Below are 23289 nucleotides of genomic sequence, written 5' to 3'. Positions count from 1 at the left end.
ATTTAGGCCCCATGGTCACCTCTGGGAAATATAGGAGCTTGTGGGTTTTCCCCCCTTTTATAAGCCAAGGAAGTGTCCTGGCTCCTAGACTGCCCTGCGGCGGGTGTGTGCTGGGTGGCGAGGAGGGCGAGAGAGAGGAAAAAAAAGATCTCCACCTTATTGTTCAGCAGCTGGAAAATTGTTGTCATCTGTTCTGCCTTTCATTTGCTGAGAATGGGAAAAAAATGTGGAAAAATTTGGGGAAATAAATCTCAATACCCTCATAGGAGCTCTCACCCTTCCCTCTCCCTCTCCCTCACATCCCGGCCGCTTTTCTCCCACTTCTCCTCTGGGTCCTGGAGCCACAGTGGGTTTGGGACTGGGGCCGGGCCGGGGCAGTTCTGAGGCTGTGCTGGGCTGTGCTGGGCCTGGCCTGGGCCGGGGCCGTCGCTGGACTAGGATGGAACTGGGGCCGGAGATGGGCTGGCCTGGCCACTTCTCACTCCATGTGGAGGGCTTGGGAAGCCACTGTGATGTCATTCAAGAGCTGCATAGCTACGGGATGATAAGTGAAGCCCTGGGGACCCAGCTGGCTGAAATTACAGACAGAGTTTTATCCCACTGGCTTCCTACAAGCCAGAGTGAGGCAGAGCAAGCTGAGCTGAGAGGGGGAGAGAGAGAGTGAGAGAGAGAGAGAGAGAGAGAGAGAGAGAGAGCGTGCGCGTGAGCGAGAGGCAGAGGGAGGGAGTGCTGTGTGTGTGTGTATGTGTGCTCCAGAGCGCACGGGCAGGGCAGGCAGGCGGCACTTGCTCCTCCCACCCCTGACAGTCCGAGGGAGCCCAAGTAGGACACAGACAGCGCTGGGAGCTGCAGCCATGGACGAATTATTTGAAACTTGAGGCACAAGGAGCAGAGATCAATTCAGAGCGCTTCTTTTCCCTCCCCTCGCTCCCTCTCTGTCCAGAGGGTAAGTGTCTGCCGGGCAGCTGTTTCTCCCGTGTGTGTCCTTGTGTGGCTCTCTGCTGGACCCGGGGAGAGGGTGGAGGGTGGCTTCTGGGCCTGGGGGCTGGGGGCTGCCGTGGACCTGGACTGGGGAAGGGCGTGTGTCTGCGTGGGGCCGTGGCCCCTGGCGTTGCCTTTGGAGGCAGATGGGGCTGACCTGGCCACCTCCTTCCTGGACTCACTGCCCTGGAATGTGTAAGAGCCGCCGCCTCAGGTCTGCGGGGTGGCTGCATTGGAGGGGGTCAGTGTATCTGAGCCGGCCTCACCCTTTGGGGTAGTGGTTCATGGCGGGAGAGAATGGGGTGGGCAGAGGGCATGTGGCGGAGGCATGGACTCGCCCCTGAAACATTCCTGTTTATTCAGGACAGCACCCGCACCCCCAGTTCTGTGGCCTGAACTTTGTGGCACCCTCGGGGCTGACCATTCCCCCACTGGCCTCCTGTGGGCTCCCATTCATGGCTTTCTCCCAACTTTGGCAGGGCTCTTGGCGGCTTGACTGTGCCCCTGGCCAGGAATCTCTGAGTGTCCAGGCGGGTGCCCTGGCCTGGCAAAGAAGGACTTCGGTTATTGTGGGCTCAGGAGCTATTTTTGCCATCCGGAGTGTGCCTGTGATATCTGCTGCCCGGATAGGCCGAGGGCGGGGCGTGGGCGTGCCAGGCTCCGGTTAGAGTGCCTGGCGTGGGAGCTGAGGTCCAGGCTGGAGTCAGGAGGCTGGTCTGCAAGTTCACGTTCACCCCACAGGCGTGGGCTGGCCTGTGACCGGGCAGGTCGCTCACCCTCCAGGCCCTGGCCCCTTGGGTCTGAAAGAAAGGCCACCGTGAGGTTTTCTGTGCCTACTCCCTCTCTCTGGAGGAATTCAAGTAAGATGGTATCTGTGTAAAGTGTGTGGGTCCTTCCTGAGGAGGCCCTGGGGATACATCTGTCATCATCACTTGACCAAGCCCCGTATCTTATATCGTGAGGTTCTTGGTCTGCAGCCACAGCTGGAGAGTGCCCCCGCCCCCCAGGCTCCTCCGGCGTCTTCACCTTGAAGCGCCATTAGGGGGAAGAGCGCTGTACTTGGAAGCAGGGAGGCGAGTCTGTACGCCCTCCGTGCTGGGTGACCTTGGGGGTTTCCCGGAGCCTACAGAGCCTCCTTGTCCTGTAAAATGAGGGGTGGGCAGTGGATTAACTGAGCCCTCAAGGCACGTCAGCTCCCCAAACCCCATGGCTTTTAAAAAGCTCTCATGGCTCAGCTGGTCCCTCTCAGACCTTCGTTCTGTGCCTCTGAGGGCCGGGAGCCACGGGCAGGAGCCGCTGGTGGGAGGCGGCTCTGGTGTCCATTTCTGTTTGGATGCTGACTTTCTCCATCTTCTGAAATTCAGACAGGAGCTCCGTCTGGGCCCTGGGCTTAGTGCCTCCCTCCTTCTTTCTTGCCTCGGCAGATTGGCGGAGGCGGCCAGGTGTGGACCCTCCCTGGGTCCACAGAGGCAGATTTTTGGGTGACCCTGGTGAGGTCCCTTGTACAGGGGACAGAGCCACCTGTGTAAAGATTGACAGCAGCCCTGGGAAGAATCTTGTTCTCTTCTCTCCAGTATCTGAAAATGCAGTGGGTTCCCTCTGAGTGCTGCTAAACAAGAAGAAAGACAGGTGTCTGCCACACCCGGACTCATCCGTCCCTGCCCACAGGGCCCTGTGCTTGTCAGTGTGGCACCAGTGGACACTTCCCACTGTGAACCTGAGTCTCTGAGGCTGCACCTGTCACCTGCCTGCTTTGCCTCTCAGAGGCTGTGTCTCCCCTCTGTGGTTCCCCTGCAGAGACTTGGTCTTCAATCCCTAATTCTGAAGCTCTTCAGAGTCCCGGAGGAAGCCCATTCCTATTTAGAGAAGTTCTAGAACTCTCTGTAAGCTGTGTTTCGAACAAAGGGCTGCCTCAGGCCCTGGCTGGCTGCGAGGGTTGCGCGGGGAGGTCAGCATGGGTGGAGTCTGGGACTGTCACAGGTGGGCCACAGGAGGTCCCTGCTGCCGTTGCCTGGGCATCTCAGGAGGACCCCAGGCTATGCTCGAGCCATGGGGCTGAGGTTCCCCATAGCTCTCTCCATCCTCCACCCCTCCTCACACACCTCCCCTGGGTGTCCATCACCGCTCTGAAATTATGTGCAAAATTTGTATTTGGGCATTCTGGGGGGAATTCTTCAGATACCGCAGGGGGTCCTCGGCTAGGAAAGCGAATGTCCACTGGACTGGGCTGGAGTGTGGCTGAGGTGTCCTGTAGGGGATGCCACAGGGTGGGCTCTGGCTCAGCCAGTTTACAAGGACTTCCACGGGGCCCAGCCTGTGCTACCAACACCCCTGTTTCATGATATTTTGGCTGCAGTGTGTCTCTTCCCTTTGGGAGAAGCTTGAGGTCCACCTTGAATCCCTGATTTTCCACTTCTCTGGGTGGCAGTGGGAGAAGAGTATCTCAGTGGCTGACAGGACTATATAAAGCTTTATTTAATGTCATGCAAGAAGCTTGATGGAACATCTCACATGTGCCAGGCCCTGCACTCTGTAGGGCCATCCTGTATAGCTGTGTGAGCTGCGCATTGAACTCCAAGAAGCACAGTTGACATAGACCACATTGTGAATGGTACTCTCTGCGAACCAGAGACTGGAGGAGAGAGAGAAAGAGGTCAAGGCCTTCCTCAAGGAACTTAGTGGGGAAGACAAACGTGGTCGACAGTAATGTCTGTTCAGTGGGTGACCAGCGTTACAGTCATGGGAACAGCGCAGTGGGAACAGGAAAAAGGTTTATCTGAGTCTGGTGGACTGTAGGAAAGGGGTAAGGCCAAGGGAGGCTTCCCAGAGAGGTTCACAGTGAGCCTGAAGGAGGAGGAAGACGGTTGCCAGGGAGGTTGGGAGTTGCGGGAGCAGGGTGGGGAAGGGCCTTTCAGGAGCGGGAACAGCGTGTGCGAGGCACAGGGTGCGAAAGAGCATATAAATAGTATGAGTAGAGTGGGGCGTGTTTGGAGTATTGAGGACAGTGAAGGGGAGGCTTCAAAAGGCAGGCAGGGACCAGATGATAAAAGGTCTGCATGGCCGGCAAGGGGAGAGGTTAGCATGCCTGGATGTACCAGGCCTAGCTCAAGGTGCTTAGCGCCTGAATCCTGCACTCAGCAAACCTGCAAGGAAGCATCTGAATCTTCACCTGATGGGCTCGGAGGCCGGGATCCACGTGGTTAAGGAGGTTTAGTGGTTAACACAAGCTGAATTAGCCGTTAAGATGGGGGCCGTCCTTCTGAGTGAGCTGGTGAGGGGGTGGGAAGGGAGGGGGCCCTTCTGCTCTGCTTCCTCTCCAGAACCGCATCCCTCTGGCCTCCCTGGTACCCTTCCTGTGGCTTTCCCATGTTGCTTCTCAGTACCCCCCACCCAGCCCCAGCCCACCTCGCCGCCCCATAGCTGGGGAAGAGGTTGTGGCTAAAGGGTTAACACACCCAGAACTTGCTCTCCTGGCTGCATCCTGGCCAAGCTTCGCTGTTTGTCAAAGCTCACCTACCTGCCCGACACACGTGGTTTTTGATGCCTCATTCCCACGTTTAAGGAGCTGAGAGTCCCTCCTGGCTTGCTGGGGCCCCCGTCTGCCTCTAAACCGCCTGTGTCCAGGGTGGGCACCGTGCCTCTTCCTATGGGCACTGCATTGATTTCCCTCCACGTTGGTTGGTCATCACTACTCCGGGTAATGTATTGTAATGAGCTGTTATTCTGCTGGACGTGGACCCAAAGGACTTTCTATCATGAAGGGCCCCATCTTGAAGACCTTAATCAATCATTCACTGTGCACAACAGGTCTGCTCTTGGACAGGGAGGGGTCTCTTGTCACTGAGTCACTTTCTTGCAGTCCACCAGGCTGGCACCCTTTACTTTTCCCGGTTGGCCTGTCTGTTCTGACACCTAAATAAATGACATCTCCCCACTTGACGTTAGTGAGAGAAGCAGAGGTCCTTAACCTCGGGGCTCAAAACGCTGACCACCTGGGTCAAGGTTTCTCAAGATGTTACCCAGAAGCCCCTGAGAGCTAGTTAAAATGCTGATTCTTGGCTCTACCCTAGATCTATGCGTGAAAATCTTTGGAGATAGGGCCCTGGAATCTACATTCTTTTAACAATCCCCGGAGGAGATTCTTATGAACATCAAAATTAGACAGCAACTGCCCAAACCCTTTATCACCTTAGCATCCCATGTTTATTTCTTTTGTTCCTTTTGAAGTGTGTGGAATGGACACATCTTTCCTTTCCTGCGTACTGGCCTGTGCTGTGCTTCCAGCTACACGCGAACTTCTGCAGTTCACTGAGGGGAGCCTAGGGGGTAGGGAGTAGAGAGTAGGTCCACGTCCAAGTCAGCTGGGGATTTTCCTCAGAGCTTTCCAGAAGCATGACACGCACATCTGGATTACGGCCGCCGTGGAATAAGGGCCCCTTGCTGCAATCCAGCTCAGCGTTGAGGGTGGAGTCCAGGGCTTGGAGCAGCTGCTGGGAAGAGCCAGGCATAATCAGACAAAGCAAGCAGGGCCTTGAAGAGACTTCTCCACTTCCCTAGAGAAATGGGCAGGATGTCCAGGCTGGCCCGGGTTGGGGGCCTGGGAGCTCAGCCTCCTGGGCTGCCTATACCTTGTGTTTCCCCTTCTCAGCACCCACAGCCCCATCCAGGCAGGTCCCTCCCTCTATCCCCTGCTCCCTCCCACTGGGTGTCCAACTCCCTCTCATCTGAGATGTTTTTACCTGAACTGGCTGGGCCCATAGAGGCTGCTGGGACTTCAAGATGGATCTGGTGGCCCCTTAGCTTAAGAGCCTTGAAGCCATCTCCCCTCACCCCTCGAAGTCCCCTCTCCTCCTCCCCCACTCTGTTTCACTCCTCTTTGCTCTGCCCGCCTCTCTCTTTTGCCCTTCCTGCCTTAATAGATTGAAACCGACATGGTGTTCCGGCTTCTTGCGGTCCTGGTAAATAGCTCTTAATGTGGACGTGGTTGATGGGGAGAAGGGGATGAGAAGCGTGTTGTGTGGCGTGAGGGATGTGGGCACTTTCCTTCATTCCTGATGGGAGCAGCAGGTGTTCGTGCCCCTCAGGTGCACTGGGATTTCAGCAGAGCCCTCACGGGGGCTGACGGACCTAGGAGGGGCCTGGGTGTCCTCAGTTTCTCCTCTTGATTTGAAAAGGAAGATGACCCAGTGAAGGTGTAGAACAGCCTGGAGCGTGCTGCCAGCACTGGGCGTCAGGAGCAGCCGGCCCCTTCTTTGAGGTCAGGAATAGGCATTTCCATTTGTACTTGGCAAACGGGATTTAATTGAACAGTTTACACTTCTTCGATTTTCTTACTAAGCCTCAGTTGCCTGGCAGTTATTATCCTGATGTTGCTCCTGCGAACAGTAGCCCATGTCGGGGTAAATGAGGTCGTGGCAGAATAAGTTTAATATTGGCATTTTCAAAGTCAGTGAAGAGTAGGGCGTGGCCCGGAGGGCCAAGATATCAGGGAGTGGTAATCAGTGTGAATTCTCCCTCCCTGTCTTGGAAGATGCTCTCTTATCTCTCTTGCCAACAGCTTTTCTTTTGTGAACCCTAGTGAGATGCTGGAGTGGGTTTGCTTTCTCCTAGGAAGGAATACTCTCAGGTCTGCTCTGGTTTGCACCCAGTGGTTCTCATTGCCTTCTGAGTGTAAATGGGAGGCCATTGGACACTCCACCCTTTGCTTTGCTCCTCCCCCCTGCTTCCCGGACTATGTGCGCATGGACCTGGGAGATGAGGGGCTTCAGGGGATGGAGGAGATCCCAGGCCCGGGAGGAATACTCTGTCATCTCACGGTGTGGGCTGGAGAGTAGGGCCAGGGCCTAGGAATGGGCCAGCAGCTTTCTGGGTGCAGTGAGAAGGAAAGCTCTTCAGACTGCCACTAAGTGGTCTGAGGGGCCCATCCTCACGGGAACCGCCCTCCAAAATCTGAGTGGATGACAGCCTTCTGTCTGCAATACTTTTCTCCTCTGGAAACAGCCAGCCAGAGTCTCTTTTGTGTGTGTATAACATGGAGCCCGGTTCTTTGGAAGGACACAGCACGAGGGGCGGCCTCTCATCTACATTTCGGCCCCTTTAGGGATGATGCCATTTGAGTTGGGAGAGGCAGCATGTGTATAACTGCATCTTAGCAGCCTTTTGGGGTCCCGGCACAAGGGGCAGGTTTTCGGAGAATCAGACCTTTCTCAGCCAAAACCCTTTTCCAGTTCAGACCAGCGCCATCCCTGTGAGCCCTGGGCTGCGGCAACACTCTGGCCCAGTGTCACTTGGGGCCTGCTGCTGGTTGAGACCCCAAAGCCCCAGGGAAAACTGGGGGCAGAGAGATGGTTCTGGAGAGTTAAGTGATTGGGCAGAGCCTCCAGCCCCCAGGGGGTGTGTGTGGACGATGTGCCTTGTCGGGCATGTCGGTGCTAGTGCTTGGGTGACGTCACTTGGTTGGCCTGTGGTCTGTGTGTGTGTATGTTGATCAAGATGTTCCTGTTTTGCGGTTGTCTGATCACTTGTTTTTGGCCGTGGGCTTCTGTATGGGTGTTTATTTTTAGAGGCTGCCACTTCTGGCCTGAGGGCTGATCCTTGGGCATGGTAGGAGCTTGTATTTTCTGAAATGTTTGTGGCTTTAAATTTCAGTATTTATTTTGGGGTATTGCTGCTTTTTATGTGTTTATTCTGTGGGGGTGTGTGTGTGTGTGATATGACAGTGTAGAATAATAAAAAATTGTGTGGTCTTTGAAGTTCTGCTTTAGCTTTGATTTTAATTTAGTTTTTTAAAAATTCTAAATTAGTTCTGATTTAAAATCCCAAGCTTTACCAAGTACTATGTGTCTGCAAATAAATGGTTTCACGTCTCAGTTTCTCCGTCTTTAAAATAGGCATAACAACCCTGACTCACAGGATGAGAAATAACGTATGTGTAAATGTAGCAAAGTGTTCCCTGAATGTTAGCTATTAACATTAGTATTTGTGTATTTGTATCCACACCTGCTCTTTCTGACTGCGGTGCTGGGGCTGTCTGGTGTACTCGATGAGCGCATGCGTCTGGGTGTTTGATTTGGGTGATTTCTGGTGGGAGTGTGTGTCTCTGGATGTCTTTGTACCTGGTTTTCTGTGTGTGAGTGTGTGTGTGATTGTTGGTGTCTGGGCTGGAGTCTGTGCAGTGTTTGGGAGGGGGCTTTTTTTCTTGCCAGCTGGGGGCCTGCCTTGGATGGGGAGGAAGGGAGGTGTGTGTGTTTGTGTGTGTGTGTCAAGGCTGGAAGCTGGACTGCTGACTGTACAGGGTGTGAAATCACTGAGTTCCTCTGGGCAGGGAAGTTCTTCGTTCCTGAGTCAGCCCTTTGGCCTCTAGCCACCCAGCGCTCACTTTTTCCTTTCAGAGAAAGTATTGCTCACGGGGTCCCCAGAGCATCTCAGACAAAATGGCACAGGGGGCACCTCTCCCTGCTGAAAAACCTCTACTTTTGTGTTCTCAATCCCTAAGATGCTCCCTCCACCCTTGGCCCCTGAAGCTCCTTTCCAGAACCTCCACGGGCCCTGGCATTCAGAGGGAAACTGTGTCCTCTTTAACACCGGGCCTGCCGCCTTTGCTGGACCCCATCTTGGCCCAACACCCCAGGTCCTTGGGAGGCGAGTGCAGTGCCAGAGCCAGGCTTTGGACTGGGGGCATCTTGCCCCCAGGACCCCGGCCCAACCTTGGACTCCACTGCCTGGCCCTGACCCTGGGTGCAGGGGAGGGCTCTGCTCAAAAGCTCGGGGAAAGAGTCCTTTTGTCCTTTTGTCCTTTTGCCCTTCTGCCACCTTGGCTCTATCTCGGGGTGCTGAGAGGATTCCCTTTGGGGATCCAGGGAAGGGAAGCTTTCAGCTGCTTTCCTCGGGAGAATGAAGATGTCCCGCCTCCCACTGACATCTGCTGTCTGTCTCCCCTCTGGTCCCTCTCTTGTAGAGGTTGTGGGCCACACGCAGGGACCCCTGGACGGGAGCCTGTACGCCAAGGTGAAGAAGAAGGACTCCCTGCACGACAGCACCGGGGCCGTCAACGCCACGCGGCCCGCTCTGTCGGCTACCCCCAACCACGTGGAGCACACCCTCTCCGTGAGCAGCGACTCGGGCAACTCCACGGCCTCCACCAAGACAGACAAGACTGATGAGCCTGCCCCCGGCCCCTCCAGTGCCCCTGCTGCCCTGAGTCCCCAGGAGAAGCGTGAGCTGGACCGCCTGCTCAGTGGCTTTGGCTTGGAGCGAGAGAAGCAAGGCACCATGTACCACACCCAGCATCTCCGGTCCCGCCTGGCGGGGGGCCCTGCTGCGCCCTCCTCCGGCCGCCATGTCGTCCCGGCCCAGGTTCACGTCAATGGCAGGGCCTTGGCATCCGAGCGGGAGACAGACATCCTGGATGATGAGCTGCCCAACCAGGATGGGCACAGCGTGGGCAGCATGGGCACACTGTCCTCCCTGGATGGGGTCACTAACACCAGTGAGGGGGGCTACCCGGAGGCCCTGTCCCCACTGACCAATGGTCTGGACAAGCCCTACCCCGTGGAACCTATGGTCAATGGCGGGGGCTACCCCTATGAGTCTGCCAGCCGGGCAGTGCCTGCCCAAGCTGGCCACCCTGCCCCCATGCGACCCTCCTACTCTGCACAGGAGAGTTTAGCTGGCTACCAGCGGGAGGGGCCCCACCCAGCCTGGCCACAGTCAATGACCACCTCCCACTATGGCCATGACCCCAGCGGTATGTTCCGCTCTCAGTCCTTTCCGGAAACCGAACCCCAGCTGCCCCCAGCTCCAGCCCGTGGGGGGAGCAGCCGGGAGGCTGTGCAGAGGGGCCTGAATTCCTGGCAGCCTCACCCGCCTGCTCGCCAGCAGGAAAGAGCCCGCTTGGAGAGCCTCGGGCTCAGCAGGCCCAGCCCCCAGCCGTTGGCAGAGCCCCCCATGCCTGGCCTCCCCGAGTTCCCGCGGGCGGCCTCCCAGCAGGAGATCGAGCAGTCCATCGAAGCCCTCAATATGCTGATGCTGGATCTGGAGCCAGCCACGGCGGCCGCCCCACTGCACAAGTCCCAGAGTGTCCCTGGGGCCTGGCCTGGCGCTTCCCCGCTCTCCTCCCAGCCCCTCTCCGGCTCCTCCTCCCAGTCCCATCCACTGACCCAGTCCAGATCTGGCTACATCCCCAGTGGGCATTCCTTGGGCACCCCTGAGCCTGCTCCCCGGGCCTCCCTAGAGTCTGTCCCTCCTGGCAGGCCTTACTCACCTTATGATTATCAGCCGTGTCTAACGGGGCCCAACCAGAGTTACCGTCCAAAGAGCCCAGCTGCCTCCTCCTCGTCTGCCTTCCTTCCAAACACCCAGAGCTCTCCGGGGCCTCAGCTGCCCCCAGTCTCTCTCCCTGGCCTCACCACTCAGCCTCAGCTTCCACCGAAGGAGGTGACTTCAGACCCATCCCGAACTCCAGAGGAGGAGCCATTGAACCTGGAGGGGCTTGTGGCCCACCGGGTAGCAGGTAAGAGCCTCAGGGACCATGAGTCCTGGGTATCCCCTCCTTATTCCCTCCACACCTTCCCTCTCTGGTCTTGGCTGGTTTTGCTGGAGCGAGGTGCAGGCCCAGCCATCACGCCTTAGCGGGTGCTGCTTTGGCCTGGGGAAGAGGCTGTCAGGAGCCCACATGCCAGCCATCCCTTCCTGCATTCATTGCCTGTTAGGCTCCAAGCCAGGCATTGAGGTTCAAAGATCAGTGTCTTTCAGGAATTTTCGGTCTAGTGAGGGAGCAGGTACACAGACAGATAATTCTAACAGAGAGCAATGTGTACTACAACAGAAGTGGGGACCAAAGCCCCAGAGCCTGGGAAAGCAAGGTTTCCCATCTAGGGCAATCAGGGAAAGCTTCCTGGAGGTGGTGACTCCAGGGCTGGAGTACAAATTTTCTAGGCAGAGAGGAGATGCTCTCTGCAGCTGCCTGCAGTGGAGAAGGCCTGGAGAAGGTTGGAGGGAGGCCTCTGTGGACTCCAGTTCCCTTTTGAGCCCTCCCAGAGGCACAGCAATGCCTGAGACGGTGTCCTGAAGCCCTTGGGCTCCATCTGGGTGTTCAACCCTGGTGCGTCCTTTCAGGATATTTAGCTGTTTCTGGGGAGTCCAAGATCCATCTTCTTGTTCAGCTGTCCTGCCAGTCCTTGCTTTAGGACCAGCTCTGTATGGGAAGCAGGCACTGAGAAACAGATCCCCATTTCCTATCAGAGAATGGACTTATTCTCCAGAGAGAGGAGACAGAGTGGGGCAACCAGATGAGCTTACTGGGGAGATAAAGGCAAGAAATGGCAATGTCCAGGGCCATGTTGGGAGGGGCAGGAAGGGCTCCCTTCCTTCCCTCTGGCCTAAGCCTGTGACCATTCCATGGGGGCAGCCAAACTGGGCGGGAAATCCTATGAGTTGGTTTTACTGTGGAGGTGAAGCCCAGGCCAGGGTGAACCAGAGCCTGGGGCGAGGGGGACCTTGTGCCAAGCCCCTCAGCTGACAGGGTGGTGGGTAGTCAGGGAGCAGAAGGGGAGCCTGGGCAGCTGACTCTGCCTTCTGTCCCTTTTCCTAAATTTAGGGGAAGCTGAGTCACCATGCCAGCTACAGGGAGGAAGGGAGACGCTGTCCCTGAGGATGGATGGTGGGTTTAGGGAAGTAGCTGGGGCCAGGCCAGTTGGCTGTTGGGTTTGAGTCCAGGACCTGGTGTGGCGGCATGGACTCCCTGCTCGCTCCTGTACTTCAGAGCAGAGCACAGCCCCCAGTTCAACTATTGGTAACTTGAAATTGGCCATAATGACAGTACTCACACTATGGAAATTGGCAATCAAGGACTTCACCTGCCCTGGAGAGCTGGTCTAGCAGCACATCATTGTCTTTACCTAAGAGTCAAAGCATAATATGAGTAGCTCTATAACCTGAGGGGTGAAATGCACCATGGGGGGTCCCCATGGGGCTGGTGTCTTCTACTTTTGTCCACATCTGGGCCCATGAGATAAGGAGTACCTGGCTTGTCAGCAGAAACCATTTTCCTCCTGGTTTTGCTGAAGGGAGAGGAATGGGCCCTCTCAATATTTTACAGAGTTGGGATGGTGGCCTGAGGAATAGTGACACTCTAGTCTAATGATGGGCAGGATCCAAGGGGCTTTTCTCTGGCGGAGCAGGATGAGTTCCCTCCCTTTCACAGAACCCTCTGTATAGCTCTCCCAGAGCTTGCTCAGAAGGAAGCCATACTTTAATGGCCCTGGAAGGATGTCCATCTTGTAGTGGCTCTCCCCTCATCCTTTTCTTTCCTACCAGTTTCTGAGGTCTTGCTTCTCAACCTCCATATCCTGTAGCTGCTCAGCTTTTGGCTGCCAAGAAGTCATATGGAGGGAGGGATATTGTTGGCACAATACCTGTGTCCTCCAACCCTGCTGTCATCTCCTCCACCAACTGTGAGTGACTCAGTCAGGAGAAGGGGTAAGATGTGTAGAGGGGACAGCTATATTTGGTCTCCAGGGCTACAGAGGACCTCTTGGGTCCATGCCCTGTCATGAACAGTATTTCTTATGTCAGCAGGTCCTGCTTGCACAACTTCTTCAGTAGCCCTATCCGCAGTGCTTGTGTTGATAAAGATGCACCGGCAGGATTAATTTGTAGAACAGTCTAGGAGCCAAGGGATAGACTTTCAGCACTGCCTTTTTCTTCTCATTTTACATTCTTCTGCAAGAAGCTGGAATGTAAGCTTCAACATGAGTAACCTCAGATCTGAGGGAGAACCTCTATATGGTCATCAGTATGATCTGGTTTCTCCTGGCCTTTCTCCCTCAAGTCTGCTCTTTCTTCCTTGGCTGTCAACTGAGGCTGTCATACCTCAGTTCTATGTCCTTGGTTCATCCCACTTTGATCCAACTACTCCTTATGTCTTATTTCAGCTTAGCTCTCAGAGTATGTAGGGTTAGTTTTCTTAACTTGATAAAGGGTAGGTACTGTAGCATATGTCACACTTTCTTGTGAAACATTAGAATTAGAAGCATTCCCATTACACCAGGGACACAATAAAGCTGCCTGTTATCACCACTATCATTTAACATTGTATTGGATATCCCAGCCAGTGCAATAAGACAAGAAAAAGAAATAAGAGTCATAGTTGTTGAGTCCAATCAAGTTATCTTATGATCCTGATTCTGTGACTGTACTGATCTCAGGTGTCTCTAGAGGTAGAGATTTCAATGCATATTGGAAATCAGAAGTTGATCTTATCCTTAAGGAGTCTAGAGTTTAGAAAGGGGAAAGAGAACTGGAACTTTAAAATGAAGTTATTTGTAATAAGAGAGGTACGAAGAAAGTTCTGTGGGAATGAAGAAAAAGGAAAGATCACTATCAGCTGGAGAGACTGGGGAGGCTCTTTGTTGAGTGTGGGTTTTATAGAGCCTTGGAAGATGGGTAGGACTTTGAAAATGGGTGAGGTCATTGGAGAGAGAGGGCTCATAATGAAGATAGGAAAACTTAAGGCATGTTTGAAGAATAGAGTGGATTGAGAGCATATAGGCTGTGTGAGAGAGAGTCAAGAAAGGTAGCCTGGGGCCTGCGTCTGTTTGGTTTTAATACCAGACTAAGGAGCTTGAATCTTACCTAGGGGCAGTGTAGGAAGCCATTACTGTGTTTAGGAGAGGATGCCATGATCAGGGCTGTAGTTTAGGAAGATGTATCTGGTGGGTCTGGGCAGGAAGGATACAAAAGGGGAGAGACTTTGAGCTGGGAGATGCTAGGAGCTTATTAGCTAACCTAGGTGATGGGGGCTAAGTTAGGGTGCTGACCATGGAAATGAAAAAGAAGAGATGGGTGCCAAGGATGCTGTGGTGGAGAACTGATGCATTTATAAGTTGATTGGATGTAGTAGGTGAAGAAGAGGGAGACATCAAAGATAATTCTGAGGCTCCATGAATAGAAACAGAATGATGGTTCCATTAATAAGCCAGAAGTTAGCAGGAGGAGCAGGTTTGGTGTAAGATGAAGACCTCAGTATTAGATATGTTGAATTTGAGTGACAGTGGAGCTCCAGGTAGAGATGTATGGAAGGCAATCAGACATCTGGAGTTGGAGCTCAAAAGAGTGGAAAGAGCTATAGGTTTGGTAGTCATCCTCACAAAGGTAAAGGTTAAAGCTTTGGGCATGGATGAGATCTCTATATGTCAGAGGGCATGGAGAGAAAAGAACTTAGAATGAAATGGCCATGAGGGAATGGAGGTCATACAGGGGACTAAGAACAAATGTTCAGGACAGAGAGAGGACACTAGGACAGTGGGTCATCACAGAAGTCAGAATAGTAAAGGGTTTCCAGGAGGAGGGGTGGGAGGTTAGCAATATCACTGTGGAGAGATCATGAGGAGAAGGACTCAGGAAAATTCACTGGGCTTGCCAATTAGGTGGCCCCAGTGATTTTCAAAGGCATATTTTCAATAGAGTGGTGGTGACAGAAACCAGACAGAGATTGAGGAGTGAGAGATGAGAGGGTGCAGACAGCATATCAACCAGTCTTTTGAGTGGTTTTGTGATAAAAGGGAAGAGGGTGGTAGCTAAAGAGGGTAGCAAGATACTGAGAACTTCTTTCTGTGAATATAGGAGCCATGAGAATGTTTTTAGAGGGGGAGGAGAGAGAGGTTGAATATGGAGGGAAGAGGGAGAAGAAAAAGATATAAGAGAGAGAGAAAGAAATTGATAGAATAGGTCTCTAAGGAGGTAAGGGGAGTTAGGCTTAGGAACCCAGGTGGATAATTTAGGCTCAACCAGGAGGTGAGGTACCTCTTCATGAAATAAGAATAGAGGATGGATACAGATATAGGGAGATATTAGTGTCAAGCCTTGGGAGCTTGAATTGAGAACCCAATTTTTATATTTCATCATGGAAATAGGAGATGAGATCAAGGCCCATTCCATCATTCATTCAATGTGTGCTCTTAATCCATGCTACATGCTAGCCTAGGTTCTGGAAAAATGGCGGTAAACAAAAGAGATAAGGATCCTTTTTTTAAGAGGTGGAAATGGACAATAAACAAATAAGCAAATACACATATGATATGTCAGATGGGTGATAAGTGCCATAGAGATAAAATAAAGCAGTGAAATGCCAATGAGGGGTGAAGGGTTGGGGGGGGAGGTTGGATGGTCAGGGAAAAGGCTTCACTGGGCAGGGAGGGAATGTGCCAGATGGAATAGCAAGTGCAAAGGTCCTGAGGTGGGAGTGTGCCTGATACGGGGAAAGTAGGGGGCCCGAAATCAGAGAGGGAATGAGAATGGGGACCAGCTTTCTGTGGGCCTTGTAGGTGATCATAAGACCTTTGGCTTATACTCTGCATGGCGTGAGAAGGCTTAGGAAGGATTTGGGCAGAGGAGTGACATCATCTGACTTGTTCTAAAAGCATCAGTGTGGCCAGGATGGAAGGAGGGAGACCAGTTAGGAGGCTGGTGCTTTTGATCAGGATGGTATCTGGAGATGGTGAGACATACTCAGATTGTAGACATATTTTGGAGGTGTCACCATCAAGATTTACAGAGAGACTAGACATGGGATGTGAGAGAAGGAAAAGTCGAGGTTTCTGGCCTGAGCACCTAAGGGATGGAGTTGCTCTTTATTGAGATGGAGAAGAATGTGGGAAGAGCAGGCTTAGAGGTGATATCAGAAGTGTGATTTTGGCCACGTTAGATTTGAGGTGCCCAAGAAATGTCCAAGACAGTTGGATGTATGAGTCAGGAGTTTATGAGGGAGAGATTGGAGCTTAGAAATGTGGGAGTTGTCAGTATATGATGTCATGTGAAGTAAGGCACTGCATGATATCACCCAGGGGGGTGAGCACAGAGAGAGAAGAATTGAGTTCTGGAGCCTTGAACGTTTAGCAATTTGAGACATGAGGAGGAACCAGCAAAGAAACTGGTATGGAGCAGCTTTTGAAGTGGAGGAAACTCAAAGGGTGTGGTTCTCTGGAAGCCAGGAAGGGGTGATATTGACCATCCAGCAGGCTCATCTTAAGGACTTTTCGGTGGTACCCAGCAGTTTGGGGCAGGAGTAGAAAATCCTAAGTGGCTCCCATGGAAGAGGGTTACTAAGAGGGGTGTGATGGAAGAATGAAGGGCTGAGGGATGCCCCGATGCTCGGGAAGATGACCCTCGGGCTCAGACTGGCAGGGTCACTGCCGAATCCAGGAAGAAGCAGGTGACCGTGAGAGGAGAAAGGTCCTGGGATGGGGTCATGCTGACCGTGAGGGAGGGTGAGGTATGGGGCCACAGGATTGAAATCTGGTCCCAGGCTGGCACCTTCCTACTCCACGCTGGGGTTGGAAAAGAGTGAGGTGGGTGGCGTCCTGCTGGACAGAAGAAAGTCCAGCTGCCCTTTGGAGAAGCGAGACCCTAGATCCACCCTCTCATCTTGTCTGACACCCTGCCCGCCTCCCTCCAGCTTGTGGCCAGAACCCAGACTCAGAACACTGACTAATCTTGATTTTCTCTTTGTTTTTGTTTTGTTTCGTCTTGTTAAATGCCTTGTCCCTGGCGTTCTTCGTGTGTCCCGTGTCCATCTGTCCCCTGTGCTGTGGGCGTGGTGCCTTCCTTGCCCGGTGTCCTCCCCTCCGCCCACCCACCCCTCCCTGCTTGCCTCCCCGCTGCCGGCTCCCCGGGGTGGGGGTGAGCAGCGTACAACGCCAGGCTGCAGGGCACTGGGCAGAGTGTCGGCTCCGGGCACCCTCCTCTCCACCGGCTCCGGTCTTCCTCTCTCTCTGGTTGGTTCCTCTCCCCGCTTCCCCCTTTATGACTTGCCTGAGCTCTCCGTTTCTTTCTTTTCCCTTCCTCCTTCATGTGCTGTTCCTCCAAATTTTTGCCCACTTTCTTCTACCTCCTCATTTCCCATTTCCTCCTCACTTTTCTTCCTCTCCCTCTTCTGTTCTCTCTCTTTGCCCCCACTTCTTTTCTCACTGCCCCCTTCTTCCTCCTGCCTCCCTCCTCTCTGCATGAGTGAGTGCTCCCACTTCTGCATGGACACGGCCTGATGCTTCCAGCCTTGGCCTTCCCTGCTGGGAACAGGGTCCGGGGTGACGAGATGAACTTTCAGCCTCCCCGTGGGCACACAGGCCTTTGCAACAAGGGTGCTCAGTGAGGGTTTGGGACAGCCCGGCTCTCCAGCCACCTTGGCCAGATCACCTGGGCTGCCCGGCCAGAGCCTCAGCAGGAGCCAGGCCAAGCTCTGCATGGACCAGCAGGCACAAGACACAGAGTGGTGCCCTGGCACCTGCTGCTCTGTCCATTCTGGAGCACAGCACTCCCTGGGGACAGGGCACTCCCTCTGACCTCATCCTGAATCTCTGATCCTAGGACCCATGGCCAAGAGTCAGAAGCCCTGGGTGTGGTCCTGGCTTTTCCTGTGACCACCTCTGTGACACTCCCGGACAAGTCTCTGAATTGCTCAGAGCTCTGTCTCCCAATGTGACAAATGGAGGATCGTAGCCTTGCCAAGTGCCTTTTGCATGGTGGCTTGATGTGCCCCAACATGGTGGACCCTCCATCAAGAGTCACGTTGCTCTGTTAGAGGGTGATGTCATCCACTAGCGTCTCCCACCAGCTCTTGGACATACAACCCCTAGACATTTAGCTCTGGGGAGGGAATCACCTCATCCCTTCCCTGCTCCTCGGAGCCCAGAGGCCCAGGTCAGGGAGAAGACGATGTGCTCAGGCTTACCCTAGGCCGTGGCCTTGAGCAGTTCCGGGAAAAGGCTTGGGGGTGGGGCGGGGTGGGAACTGATGACTCCCAGTGGCAATATCTGGTGCTCTCACGGCCCCTCCTTCTCCCAGTCCATGGATAATGGGGAGACGGTCCTAGCAGAATGCCCCCTGTCCCCCTCCTCTCCTGTCCCTCCGTCTTTTCTCGGCCCAGTGGTGGGGAGTGCAGGGGTTTGGGCAGTTCTGGGGGGTCCTGAGGGGAGCTGGCATGGCTTGCCCTGGGGCTGCTAGTGTGGTTGCCGTGTGGCTTTCTGGTGCCCTGGCCCAGCAGGTGGCCTCCCGGATCCCCTCCCTTCTGGAGCCCCAGGCAAGCAGTCGGACACCCAGCCCCGCCACCTGGAGCTGAGGAATCCAGTTTTTTGGAAATTGGAAGGCTGGAAAGAAGAGCTGGGTCTGTCGGGGTGGAAGCGGCCAGTCCTGGGGCGGGTAGGGGAGGCATGTGATGAAGCCTGACACCAGGGCATGTGTCCATGGAACTCGGGGGCGGTGGTCAGCCCTGCTCTATCTATTAACCAGGTGTATTGATGTGTGTTAGGGCTACAGCCCCTAGAATTGCCCGTGTGTGTGTGTGTGTGTGTGTGTGTGTGATGAAGGGGATTCACGGCCTCAGTTCCAGCCCACTTTAGGGGAGCCTTGGAGCCAGCTGTTCCCCCGAGCACAGTACCATCCTGGGGAGCAGAGTGAGGACCCCGGGAGATGGGGCTGCTCCGGCCCCTTGCTCTTCAGGTCTGGTGGTCAATGTGGAGGCCCCGGGCTGAGGTGACCACTGTCCTCCAGGAGGACGGGAAGGTCCGATGCCCACAGTGTGTGAGCAGCCCTTGGAGGATGACAAAGGGCTTCTGGATGTAGTGCGTTATTATCCCAAAGGCCACTTTCTGGCCGCTCCTCGTGCTGCCGGGGCTGGAAGGCTGGACTCACCAGCTTTCCTGGGAGGACCTTCCAGAGTCCCTTGCCTGCCTCTCTTTCCCCCTCTCTTCATGAGCTTCCTCTGGCCCCCGTTCTCCTGCTGGGGCAGGGCTGAGTGTGGAGGTTCTGAGGGTGACTGTGACCCACACCGTCCTGCCGGGCTAAGGCTGCGTGCGCCCACACGTGTCTGTACGTGTGTGTGTAAGCGTGTGCCTATGTGTGTGCAGGGAGCGGGGCACGTAGACGGAGGCCCTGAGAGTGGGGCCGGGGCCAGGAGACCAAGGAAGTCCTGGGGTCAGGGGTGGGGGAGGGGAGGAGGCCGGTGGGGAGTGCGGGCCTATTTTTATTATCCGTCAGCCTCTGGGACACGAGGGAATGGTGTTCTCTCTCTGACACTGGCCGTCAGCTTGTGTCCAGACGTCCCAGCTTGGCTGAGGAACAATGGGGCTCTCTCTCTCCCCTCTGCCATGGCCCGTCTCCCCTCCCGTAGAGAGAGACAAGAGAGAGGGAACATGGCTCTCCAGGCGCTCCGGGGCAGATCTGGGACTGCCAAGGAGGACAACAGTGGGACACTGTGTTCAAAGAATGTGAGAGGCCCAGGCTGGCCACGGAGGCCGTGGGCGCTCTGCGGGAGAGGGGCTGTCCCCGTGGGAGTGGTATGCCGGGGCTTCCCCCTTCTGCAGAGGGAGGCTCTGCCCTGCAGGACCCTAGCTCTTTGGACGGCAACCTGTCCATCCCCCCTGCCTCTGGACAGAGCCGGTCCCACTCCAGTGGTGGTGGAGAGACGGCTTGAAGAGGTGTGATTGCCCTCAAGTGTCTGACCGCCTTGGACCAGGTCTCACATCCTCCAAAGCCCGGAAGCCCCTCCAACGGTCCAGCCTCTTCTCCGGGCCGCTGCAACCCTCTGCATCCCCAGAATGTGGGGGATGTCCTGGGTGCATCGGGGAGAATGTTTCTGTCCCTCTGGGAGACTTAGGGCCTCGAATTGAAACAGACCCAATTTTCGAGGGCAGATATCGGATCCCCAAACAGGGAAACTGGCCACCCCTTGCAGACCACCCCTTGCAGACCTGTCACGGGGACCTGCCAGAAAGAGGCTGCGGGTCTGGGCGAGCCGGAACTGAGAGCAGCCCTAATGCGTTTCTTTTAACCTTGGGGCTGAAGTTGGTTCCAAACCCCAAAGGCCTTTCCCAGATGGGCCTCCTTTGTCACGATTATTATTAGAAAATCAATGGCTACGTCTCTTTCTCTCTAATGTTTTTGCCAGGAGTGGAACCAGCAGCGGCTTTGGACCAAGCTGCCCCGAGGCCTGAGGGGGAAGGGGGCTCGGTGGTGGGGGGAGCACGGCCGAGGACAGGGCCGGTCGGGGTGCAGGCTGCTTCTCTGAGGGCTGGCGGCCTGGGGTAGCTGTAGGGTCCCGGCTGTTGCTCCACCCTTCAGAGCCGGGCCCCATCTTTCATCCGTGTTGATGCTCATAGCAGCCCCTGCTTAGGACTCTGCGACCCCCATTTTTCTATTCTGAAAATAAAGGTCCTTCGAGGCAAGGGGTTTATTTGCTTTAAGTAAAGCAGTTGTGAGTCTGGTTTACTGTCTTTAGCCAGGGCTCTTTTTTCCTCGGTTGAGATGGTAGGCAGGTTGCCTGTGATTAATGAAGAGCCCGAAGTGGAGCCTCAGATCATCCCCACCCCCACGAAAAAAGAAAGCACACCGCCCCACCCAGCTACCTTCTGCATTTACATGTGCTCTCCAGACGGGGCTCCTAATTATGAGATAATCTGAGTGCATGTCTTGGAGTGATGGTGTGAGTGTTTGAGAGTATGTGTCCATCCCTAGACTTGGCAGCGGGCAGCCTGCTGTTCATGACAAGTAGGGAGTCTTCCCAGCCTGTGCTTGTCATGGCAACCTTAGTGGCTCCTCCAGGCTGGAGCTGATGGGCCCCCAGGGCCACGCAGACCCCACTGTGGAGGGTAGATGGTGATTCAGTCTGAATGAGGGTGATTTCTGCTTGGCTGAGCTGGCGTGTTCCTGGGGCCAGCAGTGTGTGCGTGTGCGTGTGCGTGTGTGTGTGTGTGTGTTGTGTGCATGTGTGCCACGTGGCGGTTGGTCTGCCCACAAGTGCTGGCCTGAGGCTGCTGTGGCCAGGGTCTCACGAGACCTTTGCTAAGTCCCAGCAACTCTCCTCACCTGCCCTCTCGGGTGGTGGTGAAGGCACGGCTGGGAATTTCCTCCTGCAGGATAATGAGGACAAGGGGCCCGCCCTCAGGCTGGGTCTTGGCCTCTGGGCCCCGGGGAATAAGTTCTCTAGGATTCTGGAGCCAGCTCAGTGAGGCAATGGGTTTCGTGCTGCAGCCCAGCTGTGGGAAGAGGGAGTGGGAAGGGAGGAGGGTGAGATTAACAACATCCCCAGGCCTGCGGAATGGAAGGGAAGTGCACAGAAGCAGATGGGGCACATGGCTTCAGGCTCTTTGCCTGCTGCTCTGCTGGGAGAGGCAGGCTGGAACCTGGGCCATCTTTGGGGCAAGAGAAGGGTGGACAGATAAGGGGCCAGCATAAAGGAAGTGGGAAGGAGCTTTCAGAGGTGCACTGGATGAGGGTTGGGCGATCCCAGAGAAGGCCAGCAGTATTCCGGGGCCAGCTGGGGCTGGGGACACTGTGACAAGACTTAGTCATTTCTTGGTTTCTTCTCGGGAGCACCATTTGCAAGATGATGCATCATTCATTCTTTCCAAAAGTCTTCCCCGCGGGCCTGGTGTTGCTTGTTGGTTGATGCAGTCGCCTTGGAGACTGACTCTCCTCCCTCCCCCACCTTCCCTCTTTTGCCTGGAAGCTCTGGCCCTCTGCCTCCGGGGCTTGGAAGAAGTTGACATCTGTTTCTTGTATCAGTCCTTTGTGCTCTGGGCCCCAACCCTGTGCAGAGTAGAGATTCTTGGTGAAGGCCAGCCAATCTAAGCCGATCCCCCACCCTGCAGAGAAACCGGGGTGTGGGCAGAGGGAGGCTGGTGGGAGGATGTGCTGAGGGGAGACAAGCCCAGCTCCAGCTTGGCCCCCTGGGCTAAGATGCACTGCCTTCTCTGGGGGAATTAGGCCCGATGGATCCTTTCCGCCACATTATGCTCAGTGCCCTCTATGTCCTGCCCTTCCTCCCAGGGGTGCAAGCTCGGGAGAAGCAGCCTGCAGAGCCCCCAGCACCTCTCCGGAGGCGGGCGGCCAGCGATGGGCAGTACGAGAACCAGTCGCCAGAACCTGCATCCCCCCGTAGTCCTGGGGTTCGCTCCCCTGTCCAGTGCGTCTCCCCAGAGCTGGCTCTCACCATCGCTCTCAATCCTGGAGGGCGGCCCAAAGAGGTGAGTCCTGGGGCCACAGAGGGTAGCAGAGCCCACCTGAACTATTGAGGAACTTGATGGTTAACTGGGCAGCAATGACCTGTCAGTAAACTCAGTAATTTTTCCTCCCTGCATCCTCAGCCTAGGTCTCCTCTCAGGCTTGTGGAATCTGGAGCCCATTTCCTTCGCTAAATAGCTTTTACGCCCCTACTTCTTCCATGAACACTGAGACCGAGGTTCCCTTCTTGATTCCTAAAGGGCACCCCTTAGTAGGGTGGTAAGGATCCTGGGTATGATGTAGGTGACCACAGTCTCTAAACTCCAAGCCAGATCCTAGAGACTGACTTTGTTTTTGAGCCCTTTCTAGACGTAGGGTTTTCTTGGGAGATCAAATTTCAATGTCAAATTGTTTGTATTTCTGAGACGGTTCAGTAGTTTGAGGAAGTAGGTCTTAAACTTTAGCGAGCGTAACAATCACCAGGGAATCTACTAAAAATGTAGATCCCCAAGTCCCCCCTCCAGAGATTCTAGCCTATTAGACCTGGGATGGGACCCAAGAATCTTCATTTTAAACATGCACCTGGAAGATTCTGATGTGAGTGGCCCATATTTGATAAAATCCAGGTTAACAAGTCATTCTGGATATAAATGGCTTTTGGACATCTTTTCTCTCTTGCCTTCAGTCCCCTGCCCCCAGCGCCTTCTCTTTGGCCCTGTTGTGAAATATTTCCAAGGCAGGTGCTGCCGGACCATGGCCTTGCAGAGAGCCACTTTCTATTCTCTTGGCTGCAAGGAGTTGTTGGGCTCACGGATGGCGAGGATCTCCCTTTGACCTCTGTGTTTACCGGGGGAGGGCGGCGGTCAGGCTGGTTAACTGGGAGCTCCTCCTCTTCAGGGTCACAGCCACTGTTTTCCTCCCTTGTTCTTCTGCAGCCCCATCTGCACAGCTACAAGGAGGCCTTTGAGGAGATGGAGAGAACCTCCCCGACCAGCCCACCGCCCAGTGGGGGTAAGAACTTCACCCTCAGCCTGCCTTCCCTGGGTCCCCTCTGGCCTGTGTAAGCACCCAGGTTTGGGGGTGCTGGCAAAGTTGGGAGGGGCCAGAACCGGTCCTTCTCATCCCTATGGCTCATTGCACTTCAGCTTCTCTCCCCCGCTTCTCTTCTTTTCTGCCGTCCACGCTCACACGTCTACGGATGCAGCAGCCACAGTCCTGGGATCTGAACTGACCTACAGTGGGGCCCCTGGACTCCCATATTATGGAGTTTGCTGGTTGCTGAGAGTCTTCGCATTCTATGTGCAAAACATCCCC

At 54.9% G+C, this 23289-nt stretch overlaps 1 protein-coding gene across 8 annotated transcripts in view; it reads left to right on the top strand.

Moving 5' to 3' along the window:
- Nucleotides 1-23289, top strand: part of TNS1 (tensin 1) — a 197459-nt gene that overhangs the window by 140014 nt on the left and 34156 nt on the right. For 6 of the 8 annotated variants that reach the window (XR_005020559.1, XM_036857373.1, XM_036857377.1 and 3 more), the window contains 4 exons: nucleotides 8939-10492; nucleotides 16668-16754; nucleotides 21802-21998; nucleotides 22911-22986. Coding sequence is in view for 7 of the 8 variants with exons in the window: in XM_036857373.1 (XP_036713268.1) it covers nucleotides 8939-10492; nucleotides 16668-16754; nucleotides 21802-21998; nucleotides 22911-22986 (1914 nt within the window). In the remaining variant the exon portion in view is untranslated. The remainder of the gene's footprint in view (nucleotides 1-8938; nucleotides 10493-16667; nucleotides 16755-21801; nucleotides 21999-22910; nucleotides 22987-23289) is intronic. The other 2 variants (XM_036857376.1, XM_036857375.1) reach the window with 1 other exon arrangement.

The sequence above is a fragment of the Balaenoptera musculus genome, chromosome 7 (assembly GCF_009873245.2).
Source record: "Balaenoptera musculus isolate JJ_BM4_2016_0621 chromosome 7, mBalMus1.pri.v3, whole genome shotgun sequence".
In the NCBI taxonomy this organism is placed as follows: domain Eukaryota; kingdom Metazoa; phylum Chordata; class Mammalia; order Artiodactyla; family Balaenopteridae; genus Balaenoptera; species Balaenoptera musculus.
The sequence above is the reverse complement of the archived record's forward strand: the minus strand, read 5'-3'. Positions and strand labels throughout refer to the sequence as shown.